At 37.1% G+C, this 26,117-nt stretch overlaps 1 protein-coding gene across 20 annotated transcripts in view; it reads right to left on the reverse strand.

Annotated features, from left to right (window-relative positions):
• EPB41 (erythrocyte membrane protein band 4.1) overlaps positions 1-26,117 on the reverse strand; it is a 216,212-nt gene that overhangs the window by 13,813 nt on the left and 176,282 nt on the right. For 8 of the 20 annotated variants that reach the window (XM_056795407.1, XM_056795401.1, XM_056795400.1 and 5 more), the window contains 2 exons: positions 5,206-5,334; positions 241-342 (listed from right to left, as the gene is read on the reverse strand). In XM_056795407.1, the coding sequence (XP_056651385.1) occupies positions 241-342; positions 5,206-5,334 (231 nt within the window). Of the gene's footprint in view, positions 1-240; positions 343-5,205; positions 5,335-6,752; positions 7,212-26,117 lie in introns of all 20 variants that reach the window. The other 12 variants (XM_056795391.1, XM_056795390.1, XM_056795392.1 and 9 more) reach the window with 3 other exon arrangements.

A 26,117-nucleotide genomic window follows, 5' to 3' on the forward strand; every position in this document is an offset into this window, starting at 1 on the left:
CTCTCATTGTCTACTGCCTTCTCCTACAGGGCACTTGGGTTTGCTTTTGGGAAAATCAGTATTCAACGTCTAGCTAGGAAGCAGAAATTTGAGGAGTAATTCAAACAAGGGAGCAAGGTAAGACTTTACCCCCTTGTCAGGGCCAAGATTTTTTTTGGGGTGGTGGTGGTGGTGGTAAGAAAGCAGCTGACTAAGCAGTCCAGCAGATAACCAGCCATACTTTGTGTATTAGTACTTTACCTTGGTAATCTGAGTTGTGGTAGTACTGCTTGTGGTCTCAGATGTGATGGTCTGAGCTGTCAGTAGGACTCCAGGGTCTAGGTCACCATTGCCCTCATCAGTCTGCAGAGATAGTCACATACCACCATTAAGCATCTCCTTGGATAAGAGGACAAGACTAAGAGGAAATGGCAGCTGCCATTTCCTTGGCTCAGTTATACATTTTAAAATAATAACCAACATCCTACACAGTAATGCTTTGATTAATAAATAGTCCTTTTCACAAAGTCAGCCTAAGTAGGGAAGGTTAGATTCTCACAGCCTGGAGAGGGACACTGGTGGCTTAGGGGGCATCTACATCTATGATGTAGATCCTTAGAGGTGAGGCTGGGACAGGACCCTGGCTGATAGCAAGGGGCCCCATGGTCTGGTTTCATGGCTATGGGGGCCATCCTGAGAGAGGCAGAAAACCATATCTTGCGAAATATCTCATGAAGTATAAGCATAGTGTAGAAGAAATCCACATCTTATAGAATATCTCTTTATATATTTAAAAAGTATATAGCATATCATTTTTACTTTATATATTAACATATATATAATTTATATATTACATTTACTTATATCTATCTTTGTTAACAGGTTTTCTAACGAGGGAAATTCAACTAATTCACTTAGAGAATAAGGGTTAAGGAGGCATCTTTCCTACAGAGAGTTAACCTTTTTATAATGACAAAAAACAAATAACTAGAAAGCTACCTTTCATCTATAGGTATTTTTTAGGTACATGTTGTCTCCGTCATTGAAATTTAAGTTCCTTGACAGTAGGGACTGTTTTGTCTTTGTCTTTGTCTTTGTGTGTGTGTGTGTGTGTGTGTGTGTGTGTGTGTGTGTGTGTGTGTGTGTGTGTGTGTGTGTGTGTGTGTGTGTCCCAGTGCTAACTAATTTGATGACTGATAACAAAATAGCCTGGAAGATGAGGGGAGGAATAAAGAAGAAAGGTGACTGGCAAATGTATACAAGCCCTGGAGTTTGGAAACATAAGCAAATCCATGATCCCTGATAGCCCAATAATCAGAGCAGAAGGAAATGGGATCAAGTAGTTTCTAACTTATAGCTTCTCAAACTTGTAGTTTAAAAAATACATAGAGAAACCACCTAAATGTGCTAAAATTGAGGAGGAAAGAGAGAGACAAGAGAGAATACTACAGAAAAAAAAGGTTAAGACTTGATAGGTAAGTATGTAAAGGGCTGTCAAAAGGAAGAGGACTTAAACTTACTGTTGTCTAACTTTGTAGAGTAGAATTAGAAGCAATGGGTCTCAAAGAATCAAATTCAGGCTTCAAAATAAGGAAAAACTTCCTAACTCTTATAGCTATACAAAAGTAGAACTACCTTAGGAGATGATGGCTTCCTGCCCCACCCCACCCCCCAACTGAAGGACTTTGGGTAAAGAATGGATGGCCACTGAAGTCTCTTCCATGAGACAGATGAGTGGCTCAGTGGATTGAGAGCTAGGCCTAAAGATGTGAGGTCCTGGGTTCAAATCTGGCCACAGACACTTTCTACCTATATGATCTTATACAAGTCACTTAAACCTCATTGCCTAGCCTTTACCACTCTTCTGCCTTGGAATTAATATGCCATATTGATTCTAAGACAGAAGGTCAGGATTAAAAAATAAAATCCCTTCTAACTTTGAAACTCTGTACAGTCAGTTTTGACACTGACAGTGGTTCATTCTCTCTCCTGAGGAGTGTATCTGAATGGAGTGCTTCCACCCTTTTCACGAAGAAAGGCTGACAAGTGATACTCCTGAACAGAGAAGGGAATGCTGTTACTGACTGCACCTCCCTCTCCAAATGAAAATTCTGATAGACAGCATCAAGACAAAGGACTAATGATAAGGGTGATGGTAGCAACCAGCCCAAGACTGACCTTGGGGAGCAATGAATCAAGAGGCAAGCACTTATCATGAATTCATGTGTCAAGTTATAGAAAAAAATGAAACAGTCCCTGCATGTGGGGAACTCACATTGAATTGGATGATATGATAAATCTGCACATAATAATAGCTAACATTTATTTAGCACTTACTGTGTGCCAGGCCCTGGGCAAGGGATACACACAGATACACACACACACACACACACACACACACACACACACACACACACGATCTCATTTGCACATACAAATATGTAATTTTGGGGGAGGAGGCATTAGAACTGAGCACTAAAAGACACTAAGGATTTTCAGTGACAGAGGTAAAGAAAGAACCTATTGCAGGGTAGGCACCTCAGTCTGAAAATAGGTACAGAGTTTGGAGATGGAATGGTATATGAAGAACAGGACTAGAAGGGAGAGTTGGGAACAGGTTGTGGAAAATTTTAAGTGGCAAACTAGTTTATCTAATGATAGTTTTATTGTCAGAAGAGGTTTGGTGTCTCAAGTCCAATCTCTTCTTCATTTTAGGGATGATGATCTGGAGGATGCTGATGGGGTTAAGTGACTTGTTCAAGATCAAAAATTTGGCAAGTGTCTGAGGTGGGATTCCAACCCAGAGGAGTGACATGATCAAACCTGCACTTTAGGGATACACTTTGGCAGCTGTATGTAGGATGGCCCAGAGGGAAGAGGCCTGAAGCAGGGAGAGGCTATTGCAATAAGTCTAGGGAAGATTAGGGCCTAAACAAGAAGGGAATGGATGCAAGATGTACTGGGGAGACAGAAACAATAAAACTTGACAACTGATTGGATGTGAGATTAAGGAAGAGGCAGGAAAGAGCATATGTCCAAGGTGGCAAACCTTTCTGCAACCTAGTCAATTGGTTTGGGACTCCTGATCTAAGCCAGTCACAGAGGTATATAGTGGTCACTTGCCAACCTGCTCCCTAATATTTTCCTCAAACAAAACATTTTACTTATGAAACTCATTCTCTCCTCCCATCTACTCTTTCTCCAAATTTTGATTTTTCTGTTTATGACACCACAATCCTTTTAGTTATCTAAGTTCTCAACCTTGAAGTTTTCCTTAATTCTCCCTTTTCCTTTATACCCCATATCCAATTAATTGTCAAGTCTTAGCAGTTCAACTTCTAATAGTGATCTCCTACCCCTCTCCTTGGCCATGTAAAATGGAAATTTGAACCCTAGACTTCAATCCCCAGAAGTCCTTGGTATTTCCCAGAATTCCCTATAATCTCACCTGAGTCTCCACCTGAGTGAGATCACAATTAGTATTTAAACAGGCAGTAATGCCTACCTCGCCCTCTTCTATCCTCTTCTATGCTCTTGCACTCTCTGCTCTTCCATTGCAGTGATGTAGTGGGTAAGCTAAGCGCAGGGGTTTTGAATGGGCTCTAGGCACGTGGTTTTCCTATTTGTATTTTCTTTATTCCTTGATTTCTAGTAATCTTTAATAAACCTCTTAAATATAATATTTCTATTACTAGAGACTAAAATTTAATTTTTACAGCCACCACTCTCCATTCCTTAAATGGAATATGGCTCACTCTCCTAAGAGGCCCCATAGAGATTCCCATCCCTTTCCAACATGTCTACTATACAGCTACCAAAATAATCTTCTGACCATATCACTTCCCTCCTTAAGTGCCTTTAGAGGTTCCCTACTGTCACTGCTTCTAGGAAAAAATACTAATGCCTTAGCTTGGTATGTAAAGCCTTCACAAGTTGACCCCAATCTAACTTTCCAGGTTTCTTACTGAAGTGATAGTTTTAGAAGTAGGAAGAATTGAGTCCACAACAAACTGGAAAAAAAAAAGATTGATAGAACTTATTAAAGTATTAGATATGGAAAAAGGTTGAAGGAGAGAGGAGCTGACAATGAATTCAAGGTTGAGAACCTAGGTGCTTGTGGGGGACTTTTAGTGCCACAAGGGAAATAGACATGGTTTAGTACCCTTTCATGCTCCCTACACTCTAGTCAAATTGTCTTATTTGCTTTCATCCAACTCAGTCCTCAGTCACCTAATTCTATGACTTTGCATTTTGCTGTTGCCTCGATTTCTATTATATTCTCTCTCTTCTTCACTTCCACTTCTGGAATCCCTAGCTTCATTCCAGATTAATCTCAGGCACCACTTCCCGTGAAAGAACTTTTTAAATCCCCCTTGGTTGTTACTGTTTTCTCCCTAATACATTTCTTACTTATATACTTATCTGTTTATACACTGAATCTCACTCCACTCCCCAAGAGGGGAGGCCAGTTTTTTACTTTGTCTTTGTATCCCTAGCACACGATACAGTTCCTGAAATATTCAGTGCTTGTTGGTTAGATATATGAATGCTTTAGGGCAGAATCATCTTATTAAGCTTACAAATTCCCCATCCATGTCTTCTCACTTTTTTTGTCATGTCTCTGCAAAGAGCAGAAGGGAGAACGACTGTGTTCTATGGTTTCTTCCCCATGTGCACCTGCTCCACAGGCAGCAGCCTCCTTTCCTTGGCACTTTTTCTAAAGCTTCACCAAAACAACACCTTAAAGGATATCTATTAGTCTGGAGTATAAAAAATCCAATTTAAAGGAAATAAATTAGGGCTAAGAAGAATCCTTTAAATCTTGCTTCTTTCTCCCAAACTATCCCTTCTAGAAGTCTTCACTAGTCCAGATGAACTTGCATAGTATAGTTTGATAGTAAGACATGCCTGAAAAGGGTCTTGTGTACCTGGCACATAGAGGAAAGTAAGTCTTCACTTATTTCTCTACCTCCATCCCTTCCCTCAAACATTGATTTTATCTTCACACTCCACTGGAACCCTAATCCAAACTTTTCTGTCTAATCTCCAAAGCTTTCCACAATTTACTGGAATTACCTTTAGAATTTTTTAGAAGAACCTTTAGAAGGCAATTTTCTTCTTCTGAATCTATGAAAAACAGTAAATAAATGCCACCTGCTAGAACTACCAAGTTTGAAGAAGAACTTGACTATAAGCAAAGATTTAAGTTAAAAAAATGTTTCCTACCTGGGCAGCCTCATAAGTGATGGTTTTAGTCTCAGTGTGAACAATAGGGACATCTTTGGTTGGGATTTCACTTTTCCCAGCATTAGCAACATCCGAGATGGTGACTGTCTGAGTCTTCACGAGAGGAGGCTATGAAACAGTGAAGAAGCAAAATTACTTATGTCCTGTCTGAGGGAAATAGATGGCCAACTGTCTGACACTGACCTGATCAAAGTTTCAGGGTCTTAGCAAACAAAAAATCCAACTAGGATCCCAAAAGTTTTTTGCATAGGACTTTTTTTTTAATCATTTTACAGTAGCTCTAACAAAGTGTCAAATCATAAGGGATAGAAAAGAACTATATTCCTTTAATAACCTAAGTATGTCTAATGAAAAAAACAAAGTGGCCATGAATGACATAAAATATTTTGGATTGATTTCTGATTCAAAATTTGAATACAAAACTGTTTGCCAAATAGCAATTATTTTGTTTTGTCCTTGTGATTGTACCACTTGCAATCAAGAAAACTGGCCATATAGTTCCTCCCTTAAGGCCAAATGATGCATGGAATTAATTAACTCTTTTCAAATCAATGTCAGATGTTCACTTGTGTTGTTGAAAGGAAACAATATTTGGAAAGAGAAAAATCAGTTATGCCATCACCTGGTGATTAATATCAGAAAGACAAATATTAGTCAAAGAATGGAAGGCCATCTTAGCCAAATCAGCTCACCTTCCCCAAGTCTGTAAATCACTTTGAAAGCTACCCCTTGATTGTCTTAGGGATTACACAGACATCTACTTTAGCATAAATGATTAGTACCAATGATCACTAAAACCCATTTCTCTTTCTCCCTGGGATGGGAGTGGTAGAGGGTAACAGAACAAAATAATAAATATTAGAATCTTATAGAGTCAGATTTTTTGACAAAAAATATATTTCTTTCTTAAGTCTGAAATAATCTTGGTGAGAAACCGGCTACTCTTTTTCCTTTTTTTTTTTAAACCCTTCCCTCCCATCTAGGAATTAATACTAAGTATTGGGCTGACAATGAGGCGTTAAGTTACTTGCCCAAGGTCACATATCTAGGAAGTGTCTATGGCCAAAGTTGAACTCAGGATCTCCTGTCTCCAGAACTAGCTCTCTATCCACTGATCCACCTAGCTGCCACCCCAGCTACTCTTTTTCAACAGAGCTGGTTATGTTTCCTGAGCAACTGTAGTTATCAAAAACATTGAAGTTTCTTGCCCATAGAAGTTTCATAATTTTACCTTTCTTTTTAAACCTTCATTTAAATTAAGAAAGGTAGCATCCCCTTTTTTAAAGCCCTTATCAGACTGTGTAATGACCATGACAAGGCTTATTTATATATGCCTTGCAAATTAGCTGGCAAAAATAGAAATTCTTGCTTTGGAATTCCTCTGGGTAAGTTCCTCTGAGATATCTTCACAAATTCTTGAATCATTCTTTAATCAGAAAAGTATGAAATAAACTGCTTCCATCACCATCCCAGGGAGAGTTCTGTCCCTCTCCCAAAGAGAGGCATGTGACCCAAACCATTACTACCTGGAAACTTCGAATGAGGATGGGGAACCCTGAACCCACACGGAAGTCAGGATATGGTCCATTCTGCTTCCCAAGTAGCTCATTTGGTGTAACATGGTCTTCACCACCCTTTGCCTCTTTTCCATCAGTGTACAGCTGACAGGAAGCAGATGTTTCAGATAACATGCACTCCAAGTGCTTTAAGGCACTGGTTCGCTCTTCTACACCTGTACATACCCCATTTGGCCAACTTAGCATCTCCTTGTTAACAAGGAGACCAGCTGCCCCACGTGCCTTGTCTTCTGCCTCCTTGCCATTTATGGAGACAGGCCCAAAGTCATGGCTTTGTGGAGACTCCGATTGAGTTGTCATTTGGGTCCCACTAAGGACCACTGAATGCTTAAGGCCCTCCCATTCAGAGTCAGGGTTTGGTCTCTCTGTCATTGCATCCACTTCCTCTTTGGGAATGTCAGTCATAGTCTACAAGTGAATGAATATACACAAAGGCAAGAAGATAATATTAGGAATGAAGGTGGAATGCCTTGAACAGAAGCATATAGTCTTAAAGGAAGATCAAGGCTCTTATTATTCCTGTGGATTTTTAAATGTGGAAAGAACAACACTGGTATAAGCCCCAAACCCCTAGCTTTATAGATTTCAGAACCAAGAACTACTGCTAAGGACGGTTCATATAGTCAGTCCTTCAAGTAGCAGGAAGGTGTTATACCCTAATTTGAACCATGGAGACCTATATATAATTAGTCTGAAGAATTTGGGAGGATGTATCTTGCTCAGGATCAAACACTCTCTGGGTTTGCTTACATGATTTCTTTGGTGCCTGGAAAGTCAAACTGCTAATCCTAAACATTCATTTCCTAGGAGGGATCTGAACAAAGAGGAGACATCACCTCATTAAGGAATTCATAAATATTCTTGAGAATGGTGAGTTAGATGAAATATGGGTTGATTTCTATCACCTAAGCCTGATTCACCATTTTAAAAGCTGACTGATAACTATACTAGCTCCTTGATGGCACCATCAGACTTATGATCCAGATTTCACTTTACCTGCCAACAACAGAGAAGCTGTATTAGTATATGGACACCCAAGCACTGACCAGAATCAATGTCACAGCATTAATACTAATACTCAAATGCTTTTTTTTTTATTTTAAGAAAGCTGCCTAAAGAGACTTTTCTGAAGATGAGCACAAAATCTGACTTAAAATGATTTCAACACCAGAGAAAGACCACCATCAGGTAGATGAACTACATATGTAATCTCTCCAAGAAATATATACTTTAGGGATCAAGAACCACCATTTCCCTGTAGGTTGGTGGCTAAATACCTTGTCACCAATGAATGCTTCAAAGTAATCTTGAATGAGCCTTTTATGCAGCAGTAGAGAATAATTTAACTAATACAAAAATTCCAAGATAGGTGACAGAAACAGAAAGAATTGGCTGGGAAAAAGAGACAGAAGTGACATAAACAGTATTGGCTATCTAAACAATGAACAATTTTAAGAAAACAAAACAACACTGGAGTCAGCTAGCATTGGTTTACTGGCAACATTCTGAAAAAGCAGTTCCTATTATGACTATGTCTGTAAATTGGTTTGGGAAAAGAATCCTTTTAGCTCAGTTCACATGACTCATGAAATTAATTTAGAAACAGTTCAACTGAAGGATTTTTTATTAGAAAACAATTTTAATATTTGTTCTATCACAAAATATGGATATGGCAATTTTAATGCCTTATTAAAACATACAAAACTCCTCAAATGTGATAAGCCTAAACAACAGCTCCATGACGTTAAGAAAAGATGTTTAACCTAGGAATGTCTTTCTTAAACCACATCTAGAAACCTTTCAGCTTAAACTGTAGGACAACTAATACTAGGAAAAAATCAGTTTAGCCTGGGTTAGTTCTATATTGGTCAAGAACTACTATTGCCTAGTATGTAAAAGATGGAATTGAGAGAGTGCTGTCACAAGAGCTATGAAGTTGAGACTTATTGGTGGCCTCACTGCCAGGGATGTCTGACTTAATTGCACCATTCTGTTTTCTAGGAGCCAACTACTCTTTTCTTGAAGATTAAGAACTCTGAAATAGACCCACTTAAAAAACCATTGCAGTGAATAAACAAATGAGTCCTAACAAGATAGTACATTAGGATCAATGTCCTTGAATATGCATATCAATTTTCATTCTATATAAACATAGGGATTTTTATGCATTATGATGACATTTTAGTAAATAATAAATGATACTGTTTATATGCTAGGTAAATATATATACTAGGTATATATACTAATAATATATTATAAAGTATATATACTAATAAATATACTAGGTAAACCAGTCTAAAAAAAAGGGAATCAAATTTCCACCAACCTGATGATAGGTGAGATATAGTCATATCAAAAAGCATCTGGGAATGAAATATTATTTAGAGTAATGAACTATTTTGCTACAGCATCCATCTAAACACATATAGGGAGGGTAAAAGATAAAGTTGGTGATTACAATAATTAAGACTAGAGCTTTTGTCATGAACTATTCCACATTGAAGAGGCAAGTCAAGAAAGAATATGAGAACATAAGAATTGAGAGAACCATCATCTGTCCAACTCAGCATTCTGTCTCTGAAGTCACTCTAAAAGCTGGAAGGGACAAACTCTCTCATTTTATGGATAAGGTAACTAAGATACAGACGTCTTAAATAACATGGCTGGGAGATATGGAAGGGCATTCTCTTTGACATTGCCTTAAAGAACAAGACTGTATCTCAAGCTAGTTTCTGTTTGAAATAATATTTATAAAGGAATAAAAAGGATGTCAAAAGCTCTCAACTAAGGACAATCTATCCAAGTGACTGACATTTTTTCCCTAGGTATCAGAAAGATAATTGAACCCAATGGAAAGATCTTGGCAGATGGAAGGTCTGTGAAGCTTCTATGACACAAAATGTATCAACTATCTTAAATACTGAAGATTTTATGGACAATGCTATTCAATAGATGGTCTGAAGAAAGACATTATATATTAAATTGGAAACCTAAGGAAAACATTCTAATAGAAGTCAATATTACCAATATCTGAACCACTTATATGTTGCAATGGGACTGATCAAAAACTTGATGTGATCACATGATTGAGGTACATTGGCACGGGGTGAAAAGCTAGCAATTATAGAACCTGTGTGGTTGTTGACTCTTAAGGAAGACTCTTAAGAAGAACCTTGTTGCCAGTGGAAGAGAAGCTGTCATTTATCTACATTGCTGTAAATTTGATGAAAGGAATATTGAGGAGAACATTATATAATAAATATTAAAACTAGTTAGGTGAATGAATCTCAATCTCCTAAAAATTCTGATTAAGAAAATTAAAAGCACCAAACATTAAGATTACTATGTTAATTGCTCACTGCTGTAGTCACGAAGGAAAAATTAATAGATGATATGTATAGTCCATTGTACCAGAATGGCCTTTAACCTGTATGATGCTTATGTATTGGGAGGGTTTTTTTAAGGGGGTGGGGAGTAGTTTCTGAGTGGTAGGGGGAATAGGGAGGGAACCAAAGTGTGGCTTTTAAAAAAAGGCATTTTATGAAAACTATTTTAAAAAATGTACTTCATGTCTCAGGACCATAACCCTTTACAATTCTAAATTACCCTTCCATTGGTTTACTGAACTCTAGATAGCATTAATAGCAGGATGTGGGTGTTTTACTGGAGTTTTGCTGTAGCTCTATCAAATGCAAACTAGATCTTCTCTTTCTTTTCAGGCTATTTTTGAAATTTAAGATTTACATATGTCAAAGGCTTGTCAAAGTAGAGACATTCATTTCAGATGATTGTCTTACCTCACAAATATCCTTAGGAAACTATATCCAAAAAGACTGAAGAAAGACACATTTTTCCCCTTCCCATAGACCTTAAAATTTCTGTCACACATTAGCTATCTAACAAGACCAATTTTACCCTTAAGTGAAAAGAGAAAAGCAATACATTTTCCTGATTGAAGAAAGTCTTGTTTCCATCACACTTTGAAAGCTTAATGCTATCCAAACTTGAGGACAAGACATCACTATTATCTGACTTTTACATGGCACTTTAAAGATGAACAGTGCTTAATATCTTCTAATAATGAAATGGTTAGAGGAAAGAACTAAAACTACTGAGGAGCTGCCTGGTATCACAGAATAAGATTTGAAATCAGAAAACCTGTTGCTGAACCCCAGCCTGGCAATTTATTGGTCATGAGCCTCTATGAGCTTCAGTTTGTTCTCTCACCTGTAAAATGGGGATAAGAGTCCTAGCAATGACCCTACCTCAAACTGGGACTAACAGAAAGATCTGTAAACGCTGTGTAAATATGACATCGTTAAAGCTCTGCCTAAGTCCCATTCTAATACCACATTGTGGCATGGCCATGACAACCCCAGGGCCCTCAGTGGAATTTCCCCTCTGACAGTTCCTACTCAAACTGGAAAGCTTCAAGGACTGGATTGGAAACAAGCTGGTCAACCAAGTTCAAAGAGGTTCATCACCAGGAAGGTGGCTACAAGAGATGAAACTATGACACTAGGACGGGGAGAGGTTGAGATTGATATTGTTCATGCCCACGCTAATGAAATCATATATCTTTGGAAGATTTTCACTAATAATAAACCAGATCCTAATGTGAAAATCTGGTTTTGAAAGTCAACCTGTGAAAGGTTCAGTATGTTACAGCAGCACCAAATACAAAAAATCTACTCCACTTTAGATGGCTGGAGTCTCATTCTAGGGGGTTATCTAAAAAGATGTCAGCAAGAAGTCTGAATTCCTTACTATATCTTCTTATTAAAAGTCCTAAGAAGCTTCTAAGTTCTTCTGGCTAACTATTGGGAGTCTGAAGATTCCTAAAGCTGAAGTCTAGACCAAGACAGGGAATTCACAATGGAAGAAACCATCAAGTGAAGTATTGCAAGAGATACAATGTAAGAAGTAAAAAAGTAACAGCTCAAGAACATCATATTCAATAGACAGATGATTAAGTATTCATCCCTGAAGCTGAAGCTTTAATTTACAAAGAGAACATGGAAAACATTATAGAAATTTAGTCTCCCTATTGGAAAGTAAATGTGCCTAGATAACCTGAAGTATTTGGGAAGAATGAGCCAAGCCAGTGGGTTTTAATAAGGCTGATGCTAGGTCTTCCAGTCTGCTTGTTAGTAACGTATTTCAGGAAGCCCTTCTATCCAGAACTTGAAGGAAAGAAACCAATTAAAACACATATACCAATTCTCTGCTATTTCAGGTACCCAGATAGTATTTGGGAGAGAATAAGAACTTATGTAAATGTGACTCTGTTTTCTAAAAAACAAAGGGTGAGAGTTTCTGATTATCCATAAAATATCTGATTATTTTAAACTTTGACAGACTTTTAATTCCCAGGCTTCACAAATGGCTTTTTTATGCAAGTATTACTTTTGGGGAAAAGAAAGGGTGAGGTTAGGTAGGTAATGGCCCATCACTGTTCCTAGTAACTAACTTTACCCCCAAAAGGAAAGAAAATAACAGGAACACACCCTCTGGTCACATTCTAGACAGTTATATCTGATCTAATGCTGTTCCCACAAAAACTCACTAGATAGCATTTTTAGACAACAGATAGTTAAGGAAATCTTACAAATGGATAGTCCATCATCACAGTACAGGACATGCATAATATATCAGTGACCTTATTGCAAAATGCCCTCAGTTAGGGTCATATCATACCAGACAAGCCTATACTGAAATCACCCAAACCCATTGTGCCCACCAAACTCTCACTGGTTTTCTCATTACCTTTATTCTCTTCTAAGATGCAGTGAGCTAACATGGTCGCCTGGTCAGCCCTGCTCATAAGTTTGAATGTTCTCAGGACCGTACAATCTAAAAGGCTCCTTTTGGTCGAAGACTTTGTCTATAGATTAAAATGAAAACACTCCTGGGAAGAATAATACATTTAAGATTTTATCAATTATTTACACATTAGTGAAGATGTGTTTATAAGATGCCTTTCAGAGAATAGACTTTGATAGGGAGAAGAAGCATCCTAAGTACTTGAAGTGATGGTGTAGTGAGAGGTGGGAAGGAGGAGAGAGGGAGTAGAGAAGGTATTGGAAAGAAAGGAGAAGTCTTAAGGGGAGATAGAGATATATTTGTATGAATGTCTCTCTGTGTGTATATACATAGATACATATACACACATTTACATATTCCTACATACTTAAGACATATTTATGCATATATCATATTACCCTTGTCTTTCAAACCCCAATAAGAATATGTATAACCCAGAGGAATTGTTTGTCAGTTCCAGGAGGGGGGAAGGGAAGGGGATGGGAAAGATCATGAATCATGTAACCATGGAAAAATATTCTAAATAAATAAATAAATTTCTAAAAACTCAATAAGAACATGGTTTATACAAAAAATGTATATTTCTATATATAGCAGCTGGAGTTGAGGTTATCTTGCTAAGTCATGAATACCCAGCTGAAGAATCCAGCTCCTAGTTCTTAACAAAAGTGAAATGGTACATATATTATTGTCATTGTCATTATCATCATCATCATCAAATACTTGAATAAATAAAAGCTCTTCTCCCAGTACGGCCGGTAACATGCAAACAAAACAGGGGTGATCCGATCAGTTAATTGCGAGTGCCTCTTTTGTCAGTGACCCTTGAGTCTAAAATAGAATCTTGATGCCTTTGAAGAGCTTGTGGGGAGGGCAGCATGGGACTGAACACAACCTCAGGACCCAAAGACCTAGATGCCAGCTCTGCAACCCACCAGCTTCAGCACTCTTAGGCCACTTGGCTGCTTTCCTCATCTATGAAATGCTGACACTATTCATAATGTGCGCACAAAAAGTGTAAGTATACTTGTATTCCACATTGCACATTCACTATGAGGAAAATATTTTGTATGCTGAAAACCATTAAAGAAATGATAGTTGTTTTTAGATGCCCAGAAGAGTGCTAAAAGAAAACCACGTGCATCTACAGATCCACTTATTAGCCATATTGATGAGTTTTTTCCCAATTTAGAAAGCAAATGGAGTTGGTGCTGCCCTTCTGTGACAAATGGGCAGGATCTTCAATGTGCTAATGGGCCATATTAAGTTTTAAGACAGAAAAAATTTTGGATGGGCACTTGCAATAAAAGATAAATCATAACTGGCAACAGCTTCCTTTGCAAAAGCTAGATGAGATAACATGGTGTACAAGGATGACAAGATAAGCAGCAGGTTCTGTATTCCCCCCACTCCCATTCTTCCACAGAGAAGGAAGAGAAACAAAAAAAGAAAATTAAAAAACCAATCATTCCAAACCTTTCCCCCCATCCCAAGAAAAGAAAGCTATATGAAAATAAAAGTTTGGTTACATTTCAAGTGAAAACAAAACAAAACAGGCCAATTAAAAGTTTGAAACTTTTAGAAAAAAAATTACAGACTTAAAGAGACTCAAGATGGGGATAAACTAACAACCAAGTGGTTTTTTTTGTTGTTTTTTTGACTCTCATAAGACTCAGGCAACAAGAGAGATCTCAGGTGACAACAGATATCACTGGATTGGGGGTTGGCAGGAGGCACTAGGCTTGGAATCATGAGTACTGCATAAGCCAGTACTGTCTAAACTTGAGCAAGTCCCCTTACCTCATGATGAGCCTCATTCTGCTCATCTGAACAATGGGAATATATTTTCTCACTGTTACAGGATTGTGCTTTCTACTTTCTACTTTCCAGAGCATGAGTTATCCAACCTCCTTTGCTCTCATCAACCAATCTCTTCCCCTAGCTTCATTCTCTTATAGCCCCTTAGCTACAGCTGTGCATTTGTCTTTGTCTCCCACTTGGACTGTATCTAAGAAATATAGTCTTGAGGCATTCACTAATTTTGCCCATAAAACTTACAGTCATTTTCAGACTCCACCACCACAAATAGCATAGTCTGGTCATTTCAGGGAACAGGAGTTGATGTAACTAAATCAAATTGGTCCATTATGGATTCTAATTGACCAAACTGTTTTATGTTGAGACTTTACACTACAATGCAGATTTTACAAATTGTGACTAAAAAATGACCAAATGGTAATTATATTCCAAAAACATTTTCTAAATAGTAGTGTTATTAGATTATCCCCAATACAGGTGAATGCAAAAGCAAAAAAGCTTTGAGATAAATGCCTGATGCAAAACTAGCCATTAAGTAATAGAAAATTTGGCCTTTCAGCTGCACTCACCAGATAGGGTTCCACAGGTCAAAGAGGTGTTCTCAAGCCTGAACAGAGCTGAAAATGTTAAAGTACTTGAGCAAACATTAGACACAGACCAGAAACTCCTTGTAGATAAAATGTCTTTGGAGATCGATTCTATTTTACCCAATAGTAAGCTCATTCAGAACAGAACAGTCTTCTAAGAGGTTCCACACTGCCACCAGTACAGAAACAGTCCAGCACTTAGTCTGTTGATGAAGACTTTTAAGCTTGCTTGCACTTTAAGATAACTCATTCCAGAAGACAATGAACAGAAACCACATGAAGGGATAACAAGGAAACCTAAAATCATCACTAAATTAAGCTTTGTAAACATCCACCTCTTCTGGACTGAATGCAAACAGCATCTTCATTCCACAGAACTATATTCAAAAGACATTGTTATTACTGTAACAATCTATGACTCCTTTGTTACTAAAAAAAAAAATTCAATGTAGGGAACATGGTTGTTAACTTTTTTGATAACCACCCGAAAGTACAATAGTCATAAAAACAGTGTCAAACAAACATTGTCATTTTCTACCTATATAACTTTTATATTATTTAGTCCTAGTACCTAAGGCATATGCTTTCAGCTAGTTAATATGCCACACTGCAAAGCTAGGTCTGAATAATCACCTGGATAATGCAAGTAGAAGATGAAAGGTTCACCTTGGGTAGATTCCGAAGTCTGCTCAGAGATGAATTTATCTGATTTCCATTAATGCCACAGAACAGTATCAGTCTCTGATCTCACACCCACTCCCACACTCCCACACTTCTCCTTACTTTTTAATGTGATAAGAATGGTAATGGTTGGACAGTTGATAACCATTAATCTGTGATGTGTTCATTTCAAACAAAAGAAAAATATATCGTCAAAAAATGCTTCTCTTACAAAGAGAAAGTGATGTACCTACTGCATGGATTTTTGTTATAAAAATCTCAACTTTCTGAATGCTCATTATAATTAAGGAAAACTTATTTCAGACCTACAACATAATTTGAAGAAATATGATCTTAAATCAAAAGGATGTCTCTGTTTTAGGGCTAAGCAAACAGAAATAACCACACCAGAGGAAAGTCAGTAAAACTACTAGTGACTTAAGTACACTGAAAGAAAACTATATGGTTTCTCAGACAAACAGTCTGAGAGTTGAAGCAGCAAGATGTAACATAAAGGCTAAAAGATCTGTCTCAGTCTGGGCTCTAATACTTACTGAGCATGTTATCTTCCTGAGGCTCAGTTTACTTAGCTATAAGATAGGAATATTAACTTTCATTTGTACATATCCTAAAGAGGCTGCTATATAAATGGGAGCTATTATTATTGGAGAGTTCTCTTTTTACCCTCTTTTCTGTGAACCCAACTCTGCACAGAATTAGTGGCTCCTATTTCCTTAATGATCAATAGAAACAGGACTCAGATTTACAACAATATTTATTCATGACAAGTTTACATGTTACAGAGCAAATAATATGAGAAAAATATCAAAGAAAATGCTCATGAAAGAGATGTTATTAGTAAAAAGTTCTCATTTAATTATCATAGAGTTCGTGGAACTCTATGACTCAATTAAACCTCAGGACTGAGTGGTTTTAGTCACTGATACTTCCTGGGGCATGGTGAGCTTTATCAGAGAGCATCCTCCCAAAACAAGTTACAAATCAAAGAGCCAATCAAAAAAGAGTGCTCTTGAACAAGAAAACAAGACAGTTAACATTCCCCTAAGTCACCATCATAGATACTATCCACACATCTTGGCACTACAATGGGGGATCTTTCCCACTAATTGAAGAGGACTCTCTCAGATGGAAAGTTTCAATACAATTTAAAAAAAGAAAAGAAAAAGAAGGCCTCTTCTTGAAAGATTTCCCTAGAAAATCTCACATATAGCACTGCATTTAGTATGTAACTGGATCCCAAAGCATGAAAATGAATTACTTCTTTTCCTTCCATCTACTGATTATCCACATTTAAAATTTGCCTGAAATAGTGACAAATGGAAGCACACTCCCAGAAAGGGTTTGTGTCCCTGGATTTGTTACCCCTGTGCAAACACTACATTCATCAAGAGGAAGTTTGTCAAAAGACAGGAATAACACTGGCAGGAACTAATGTCCTAGAAGGCAGTTCAATTGTATCTGGCTTGCCTGAACACTAATGTCCAATGTCTAACCATTCTTTTTTAATCATTCACAAAGAGAATGGTTGTGGGTTTGTTTGTTCTTCATTTAAAGAGTTGCAGGGAAAGACTATGCTTATTTTAGGCCATATCAAAACAATCAGCTGTAAAGCAGAACATTTAATTGACCGGTTCTTTTGTCTAAATGATTCAAACAAAACAACAAAAGGTATACCTGACATTTTTGACAAAAATAGGTGCTACTTTTGGATCAAATAGAAACAAGACTAGTTATCAATCTGCTGTTTTGAGATAGGCATTAAAGTTTAAAAACAGAAAGTTCCATTTATGACCGCCATACTGAATAATGAAATAAGCAAAACAGGCATCCCACTGTAGTCTCTAGAGACAGAAGGATATATGCTATATTATATTAATTGGGGTAAATGGAGAAAAATTGGACCTTTCACCTAAATTACAATTAGTGTCCATTGTATAGGCACATGGTACTTACATCAATCAGGGACTATAATATATGATTAACAGGTTATTTAGGGGCCTCAGACTTTATGTCTGCATATTGGGTTAAAACAAAAACTACAGAGGCAATATAGTACAGAGGATACTTGTATTATCTATATTGTAGAGTTGCAAGAGTGACAAATAATCAAACTGTAAAACATTATATAAATAAAAGGTATTGTTAATATTCATCTTCCACTGAAGTTTTTCTTGGATCTCTCTTCATGGAATGGAGGTGACCTTAAGTTTCTCTGGGTCTGTGCCAACAAAATGCAACTTCTGTCCTACTAGGCTGGAAAAGCTTCAAGTGCAAGCACGGGCCCAGAATCCACTGTACAAGAACCAGCCTGGTTAATATTGGAAAGGTTCATCACCACAAATTTGATCAGCAGGTGATGATTTCTGTTGGCCACAGAAATTTATGATGATTGTTTATTAAGGCATGGAGAGATTGAGATCTGTAGCAGTATAGGAAGCTAAATCATACTAATGAGAATACCAATCCGAAATATCACTACTTTTATAGAAGAGAATGATAAAGGAGAAAGAGTACTGAAAGTAGAAGAAGAAGGTCTAGGTCCCAGGCTTGGTTCTATTATTCATTAACTATACAGGAAAATCTTTTTACCTTGAAGAACTCCATTTTCCCCATTTGTAAAGTGTGTGTGTGTGTGTGTGTGTGTGTACATGCACACATGTGTACTGGGGGGGGGTAATACTATATGTAATACTATTTATCCTACAGGGTACTTCTGAGTAAACAACTTGTAGGCTCTTATGATATATATATAAATGTATTTGTGGCATTTAAAACCAACAATCTGGATGGTTTTCTGTATCTGAACACATACAGCTAATATCAGCAGACTGTGATCATGAAGCAGGCTGTGAAGAAATGACACCCAGAATTACAGGGCCCTGACCTTTTGATACATTGGCATAAAATAGGCAGTTAAGGAGATGTCCTTGGTGAAAAGTTAAGAGTGCCTGACTTCATCATTCACAGAGAAACACTGAAAAGTGATGACTTTCTGGTCATTTACAAAAATATAGGCCATGCTTCCCTTCCCCGTACTCCCACAAACCAAATCTGATTTTAATACTACTGACTGCAATCAACAACTGCTATTATTTTTAGGAGGGAATATAGATTTTAGAATACAGGTTTGGTTTTGCAATTCAGTCTTTAGTAGTCTTGTTGGGAGTGGTGGTGGGGAATAGGGTATGCTCCAAACCCTAATTAGAATGCAGAATAACTTTGAAATGTCTTTAAGTAGCAAAGTGCCTAAAGCCTTCAGGGTCTTCAGTGACCCAATGGAGCTGGAATCTCATTGACAGGAGGACTCTTTCCAGCCCTGCCAATCACAAGTCATCCAGTCCTGCTAATCCAGTAGGATATCTCTACAGAGGATGTGGCTTGTTTGCTTCGATCTTCTCTGCATTCTCTTGACATATCAAGGATAATAATGGAGGCACACATGGGCAGTCCACCTGTGTGTGCCTTTGCTCTTGCCATGTGACCAGTCAGTTTTCTATTCTGAATAATATATAGTATACTTCAATAACATCTTTTATGCCACTTTTAAAATATAATGACTTTTTTACAACATGATAGTCTGCTTATGTGTATATATATATATATATATATATGCCTATTACCTCCTGAGTAATGTTCAACTTTAATTCTTCAGAGACTATGGTGTTCCATAAGTCAATCATTCCCAGAAGAAAACTGTGATTGAAAAAAAAAAAGACTTTGAATAGTGCTTTTAATGATCTCAAGTTTCTTCCTAAAATATTTTCCTTTTTCTTTTCAAAACCCCTACCTTCCATCTTAGAATCTATATTGTCTATTGGTTCTAAGGCAGAAGAGCAGTAAGGGTTAGGCAATGGGGGTTAGGTGGCTTGCCCAGGGTCACACAGCTAAGACATGTCTGAGCCAGATTTGAACCCAGGACCTCCTGTTTCTGGGCCTGGTTCTCAGTCCACTGAGCCACCCAGCTGCTCCCTAAAATAATATCCCAAAGGCAATCCTTTCTGCTCCTTTCCTTTTCTGGTCATGATTCATTCTCCATTTGAAGGCTAAGAATTTCTATATATGGCTGTCTGTGTGTGTATATATATCTATATATGCAAATATACATGTTATATATATGTATATTTGGGTGTGCTTGACATATCTATCAGTATATACACATTCACAAATACTGAGATAGAGAAGTTATTTAAATTATATATATATATATATATAAATTAATTGCATGTTATAATCTGGATAACAGGCATCCTTATATGCTTTGTTTTCCCTGTTTGATTATGAATTTCATTTATAAAGTTTTGCAATGTTTGAGGGCTTGATACAATCAACATAATGTTATCCACAAAGAGGAGCATCTGAAGTACTTCACCATCTATGGGGAATCCTTCAACATGGATTCTGTGATTGATCTTCCCCATGACAATGATGAATGCATCTGGTGAGTATCCAGCTCCTTGTATTATAATCTGATTGATATTAATGATCAGAAGGCTCAACAAAGTTGTTCTTTCTTTCAAAGAATTGCATAATTCTAACATATGTATGAAAGGCACCTTGTTGAAAGAAAGCCTTACAGAGAGCATTTTTGTCTACCAAAGCAAATGCTTTTTTATAGGCAACAAATAAAAAGCACAGTTAGATCGTATTCTCTGCATCTTTTTGGCAGTTATTATGGTAAAGATGAGGTCTACTATGGAATATAACTTTCAAAAGCCTACCTGTTCCCTTCTAATATCACTGTCAAGGATGCCCTCGATGCAGGTATAAATTATTCTGACAAATGTAACACTAGAAATAAAACTTGGGCCACAAGTAACTAAAAGGAGAGTTGGGAGGATAGAGTAAGCTCACTGTAAAAGCCTAAGGGCACATCCCCAAATAGTATAGAGAAACATGCCTCTTTCTTACTAACAAATAGCCCATGATTCAAGGAACTTTTTTAACTCTCATGTCTAGAGTTGCCTCATACACCGGAGTTGCTCTCTAAAATGTTTTCTGACTTATTGAAATCCCAAGTGGCTGCCCAATATTGTGAAGCAGACTATTATGTCAAAATGACCTCAATGAGTCAATGAGTCAATAAGTAGAAGTTCAGATTTCTGGAGAAGGAAATGTGCCTAGATGTGCAAGGTGGGAAGAATCAGAAGGCTGTCAGAAAGGATGAAGTAGAAAATGAAAACTGAAAGAGATGGGGGGGGGGAGGGGAAAGGTTAGCATGTGAAGAAGGAAGCAGCTAGGACTGTACACTATAAATTGTAAGCTACGTAAGGTCAAGAGCTATATTTAATAAATCTTTGTGTCTCCAACAAACACACCACCCATTCCTTAATAGAATAAGTGCTCAATAAAAATGAAAAAAATTCATTTTTAGCAGCAGTACACATTCCTTTTTTCTTTCCATATTTCTTCCAGCAGCAACTCTTTCCTAAGATAAGAACTTCTAAGAATTCATATGGGGGTCATATCTTATGTTTTGGGGTCAATGGAAGAAAGAATTAGGAAGCCTGCAACTATCTTTCCCTGATTGTAAAATAAAAGGAATGTTACTCAGTGCCTTGTTTAAATTTTTTTTTAAACCTTTGAACTTAAGATTTGCTACACAGCGTTATCAGACCTCTTATCTATATCCAGGTCTGAATTCTGTCTCTGACAAAGGCATCAATGGGTGTGTTTGGAAGGGCATGCCACCAGTTTCAATGGTCCAGGAAGGAGCTGAAAGCAGTCAGGCTCTGGGCAAAAGAGAGTTTGAAGTTACAAGATCCAAGGTCTACTTCTAAGCCATTCCCTTATCACCTGTATAATTCTGGATAAGTCATTTTATCTCTTGGGACCTCACTACCTACATTTTCCATAAAATAAGGAAGCAAAGAGCAGATTACGTGCTTTATAAGGCTCATTCTAGCTCTAGAGCCTATGAAACTCTGAAGGCATCAGTTTTCTTTAATACTAAATTCTGGATAGCATCAATAAATTTACCTAAGCTCTTCCCAAAGTTAATTATATTTTTTTAGCCAGAACCCCACAGTGGAGTAATTCTATCCCATTATGAAGAAAGTGCTTCTTTTAATATGGATATTAAAGTTCTCTCTTTTATGTGTTAGGGTCTCTTCTTGTTTTCTATTATAGGATTAAATGAACAGGTCCCATGTCCACCACAATGAAAACTTCAATGATTTAATTGTCAATTGTGTCCTGAGGAGGCTGCAAAATGATCCCAGTTTTAAGCACCAAAGTTAAGAGTAGTCATGAACATGATGGGAGGAAAAGATTTCTATATGAAACCGAAAGAAAGTAATGCATAATGATCAGTTCTTCACAAGACCACACAGAAGTCTGGGATTTTAGTATATACATATACACATATATTAGGAAGACAAATTGGCAAATTTCTATTATACTACTTTTTTTGACCAAAACTCCGGGCAAACAAAAACCCAAGTACAGAGGCACAATTCCTTCTGGTTTTTTCCCCTGTCTTTTTTATTATTCAGTGACCATCACAGCTAGATAACATAGTGTATAGAAATGTTAGACTTGGTGTTAAGGAAGACATGAATTCAAATTCTGCCTCAAGAACTTATTAGCTCTGTGATTCTGATCACATTAATTAACTTAATCTGTCAGTCTCAGTTTCTTCATCTCTAAAAAGAAGATAATAATAGCACCTACGTCACAGTGTTGTTGTGAGGATCAAAGGAAATTACCTTCTTAAAAACACTTTGCAAATTTTAAAGTGTTATATTAATGCTAGTTATGCTAAAGTTCACCATGTGCATTTGGAAAGGGAATCAATCCCTTTCAACTAAAGTTCCCTTTGAGGTCACCCTGGGTTCTCTAATTCTATACCCATAGAGCTAGAGAATCTATCTTCTGTCTAGTTCTGGTAGGTCTTACACCAAACTAGAAAGGTTTTAAATTATAAATAGGCAGCTATTTGCCTATTGCCCAACTAGCAGCTTAGTCAAGTTTGGAAAGGTTTATCACTACAATGTTAGCTTCTAGGTTTTGACTTCTTTCACCCACAACAACTCATGAGACTTAGTCAAAAAAGGCATTGATGGTGAGAGCACCCACATGGATGAAATCACAGACCCTTAGAGTGCTGAAGTAATTATGTGTCCTTAGGGCATGGAAATGACCTGGGGTTCTTAAGGGTTATGCCCACAGAATTCAAGCTCCATAAACTCTTACCATGCTGGAAAGGTTTCAAGCATAGGCCAAGTGACTATTTCTATTGTTTGAAAACCAGTTTAGCTAAGAAGGGGGACTCATCACTAGAGGTTGGTGAGCCCTGTAGCACTAGTCAGTAGGCACTGGATTTCTGGGCCATAGCAACACAAGGTGGGTTATGGCCATAGAGACAGTGCATATGTTAAAGAAATCAAGAGATCTTTTGAAAAATCTAAGAATTAAACAAATATCTAAAGACCAATCTATAGAAAAGATGAAGTCACCATTCAGGTGACTTAGGAAAGTTGGAGACAAGTGACTATCAATTAGCTATGGGAAAAAAGGGCAACATCTCAGATAATTAAAACCCACAGCCAATCATCAGTTCTTTAGTCAATGTTATTACTCTCCTATCTCACCAAGTCTTTTACAAGAAATGGAAATAAGCAAAGTTAACAAATTTAAGTTTAGCTATTTCTGTACTTCACCAGGTCAGTTTAGAAGCTATCCATGTCTTTGGACCCACAGATCTATGCTCTATCTCTGAGTGGTACTTACCTAAATTCTTATACAAAAAAAAATCCACTCCCAAAATGTACCCGTTGGTCTCTATTTTAAGGATACCAGTGCAACATGCAGGAATGTCTATCTCTCAGCCATCATTCTTGCTACAACGCTGACTTGTCCTCTGTGACATCTATGTCACATCCTGCAAGCAAGCCATTGTTGGTAATGTGTTACTGCTCATGTACATCTTCACCATACATTTTTTCATTGTCTTTTGAGTCCCCTGAAATTTGGATTTTTTTTTTGGATATAGATCATGAGTGCATCTTAATAAATTTTCATATTTTGGTGGGGGTGTCAAATGGCAGGAGTGATGAATAAGAACTGAGGTGCATAAATAAGTCATTAATTCTTAAGTTCAATTACAGAGTACAATATAGTTAAAATACATTTAATTTTGATAGCTTTCAATATTAGAAACGAAATTCTGTTGCCACTCAATTGCTCTATGTGCAAATATTTCAGTCCTCAGTTGAGATCCCAGATCTATCAACATCAGCACCTGTTCCAAGGAGATGTCATGGGTGATTCTTGTTCATATGTTCTCATACACCCTCTATTTCCACCCAATAGATTAATAACCTTTCTATACATCAGCTAATACTTTGCAAATGTTTATAAGTTCTTAGTAATTTAACCAGTGGAGCACTCAGGATATTATCAGTTATTTCCTCACTCCTGCTACATGGTGTGCCCATCTCCTGCTTGGATCATATTATTTCTTTGAGATTTTATAGATGACTTCTTACATTTAATGTAGCTTACTTATGCTTAGCAAGTGTTCCTCATTTCCTTTAGGATCATTACAAATTTAGACTCTTTGGCAACTGTAGTGTTTTTTTTTTTAAAGCATACTCAAAGAAGTTTTAAAACATTCTCATAATTTGGTGAGATCTTCTGAACTTCTATCTTCATTTTAGCTCAAGAAGACAACAGAAACATCAATAATAAAACAATGCCTTAGGTGGCTTGGTGGCTCCAGGTTAAATATAAATGGATTTAGGATAATGAGTCTGGTTTGTCTCCAAATATTATATGGAAATCAGGACACCTAGAAGTTGGATAACCTCCCATAGTCAGTTGAGTTATGAGGCAACAGAGACAAAATCCAAATGCTCTATTTCTTTGCTCTATGCTTAAACATCTAGCTCTCACTACCTTTCCATTTGTCATCCAAACCCTATATCAATACTTAAAACTAAATCTTTCAAACTGAGCCTCTTTCATGAAGAAGTTATTTTGAAGTAGAGTCCAGAAGCAATAACTAGAGTCTCCCCCTCTAGAAAATAAGAGGAAAAAAATACTATTTTCAGCTATGGTATAAACAAAGCCATATATACTCTTTTAAGTACAGCTAATGGAAACACAAAATCAATATGCCCAATGTTTCATCCCCTCACAATTGTAAAGAATCCATCTTTTAGGATTATTGAACTGAACCTGCTAGGTGGTGACTTTCCTTTGCAGACCATGGCCTATGATTAAGAAATGGAATCTCTCATCTGGCCAAGAGGCACCTTTGATGAGAAGTGGTGATCACCAGTCTGTTCAGTTTTGGGAAGCTTGAAAGGTACTGCAAGTTTAAAGACTTGGTTTTTGGTGTAACTTCCAATATAAAGTGAGACATGCTTCATGCAAACTTCAGCAACAGGAAGCAATGTCTAAAAGAGAGAAGCTAAAGATCTGATTTTAGGCAGTTACAAAAATGAAATTCTAAAACATTTCCCCCTTATTTCCTTAAAAAATAAAAACAATATACTTTTCAGTGAAATAATTTCTTGCCCCACTTAACCAAGATCACGTCTTGTACACCTTCATAAATAATGGAGAAGACCATGAGTGAAATAATCACCCTCAATAAGGGAAGTGTTATTTGGTATTTTGGGCCAAACAGCTTTTTCTGTTACTTCCCCTTTACTCTCTCTCTTTCTCTCTCTCTCTCAGTAATAAATAGATATATCCAATAACACGCACAGGTCTATTCTCTGACATCACATCAGCGTCTGCTACTCAAGCTTTTTCTTCTTTACAAGTTTAGTGGGAATACCTAAATTGAAAGACTGGCAGTTTTCAGGAAATACTCTAGAATCACTTCAATATACCTTGAAACAACATTATAATACAGATAATACTATAATATTAGGAAGAAGGTTCTGGACTCCAACTTACTTCTTTTTTTTTGTTGTTACAAGCAGCAAGTGTCCCCAAAACAAAAAATAGCTTCTTTAAGTATAGAAATGTCTATGTATGACTTTATATATGAACTCTAACTTGAAAATCAATGTATAAAGCTACTTGAACCAATTCATCCAGACAGGTACATTTGGTGCCCCACAAAAGCAAGCAGCATGCAAAGTTGAGTTAGTTCTAAAGTCAAAATAACTGGTGAAGCACCACCAGAATTATGATCTGAACATAGATGGTACTCATATTTACGTTCAGAGAAGCCTCATAAATCAGCATGCAAGCACAAGACAAAAACTCATCACAATAATACTTTCACTCATATTACCATCATTAAAAACACTTTGTGGATTTAAACACAATTTTTTAAGAACACATTTGAAATGCATCTAGAAAATGAAATCCATAAATATAGATTTTTAAGCTAATTGTCATGGGTAAGTATTGCTTCTGGTAACATCGTTATTTCTTAAATCATCAAGAG

This window comes from Monodelphis domestica, chromosome 4 (genome assembly GCF_027887165.1).
Source record: "Monodelphis domestica isolate mMonDom1 chromosome 4, mMonDom1.pri, whole genome shotgun sequence".
NCBI lineage: Eukaryota > Metazoa > Chordata > Mammalia > Didelphimorphia > Didelphidae > Monodelphis > Monodelphis domestica.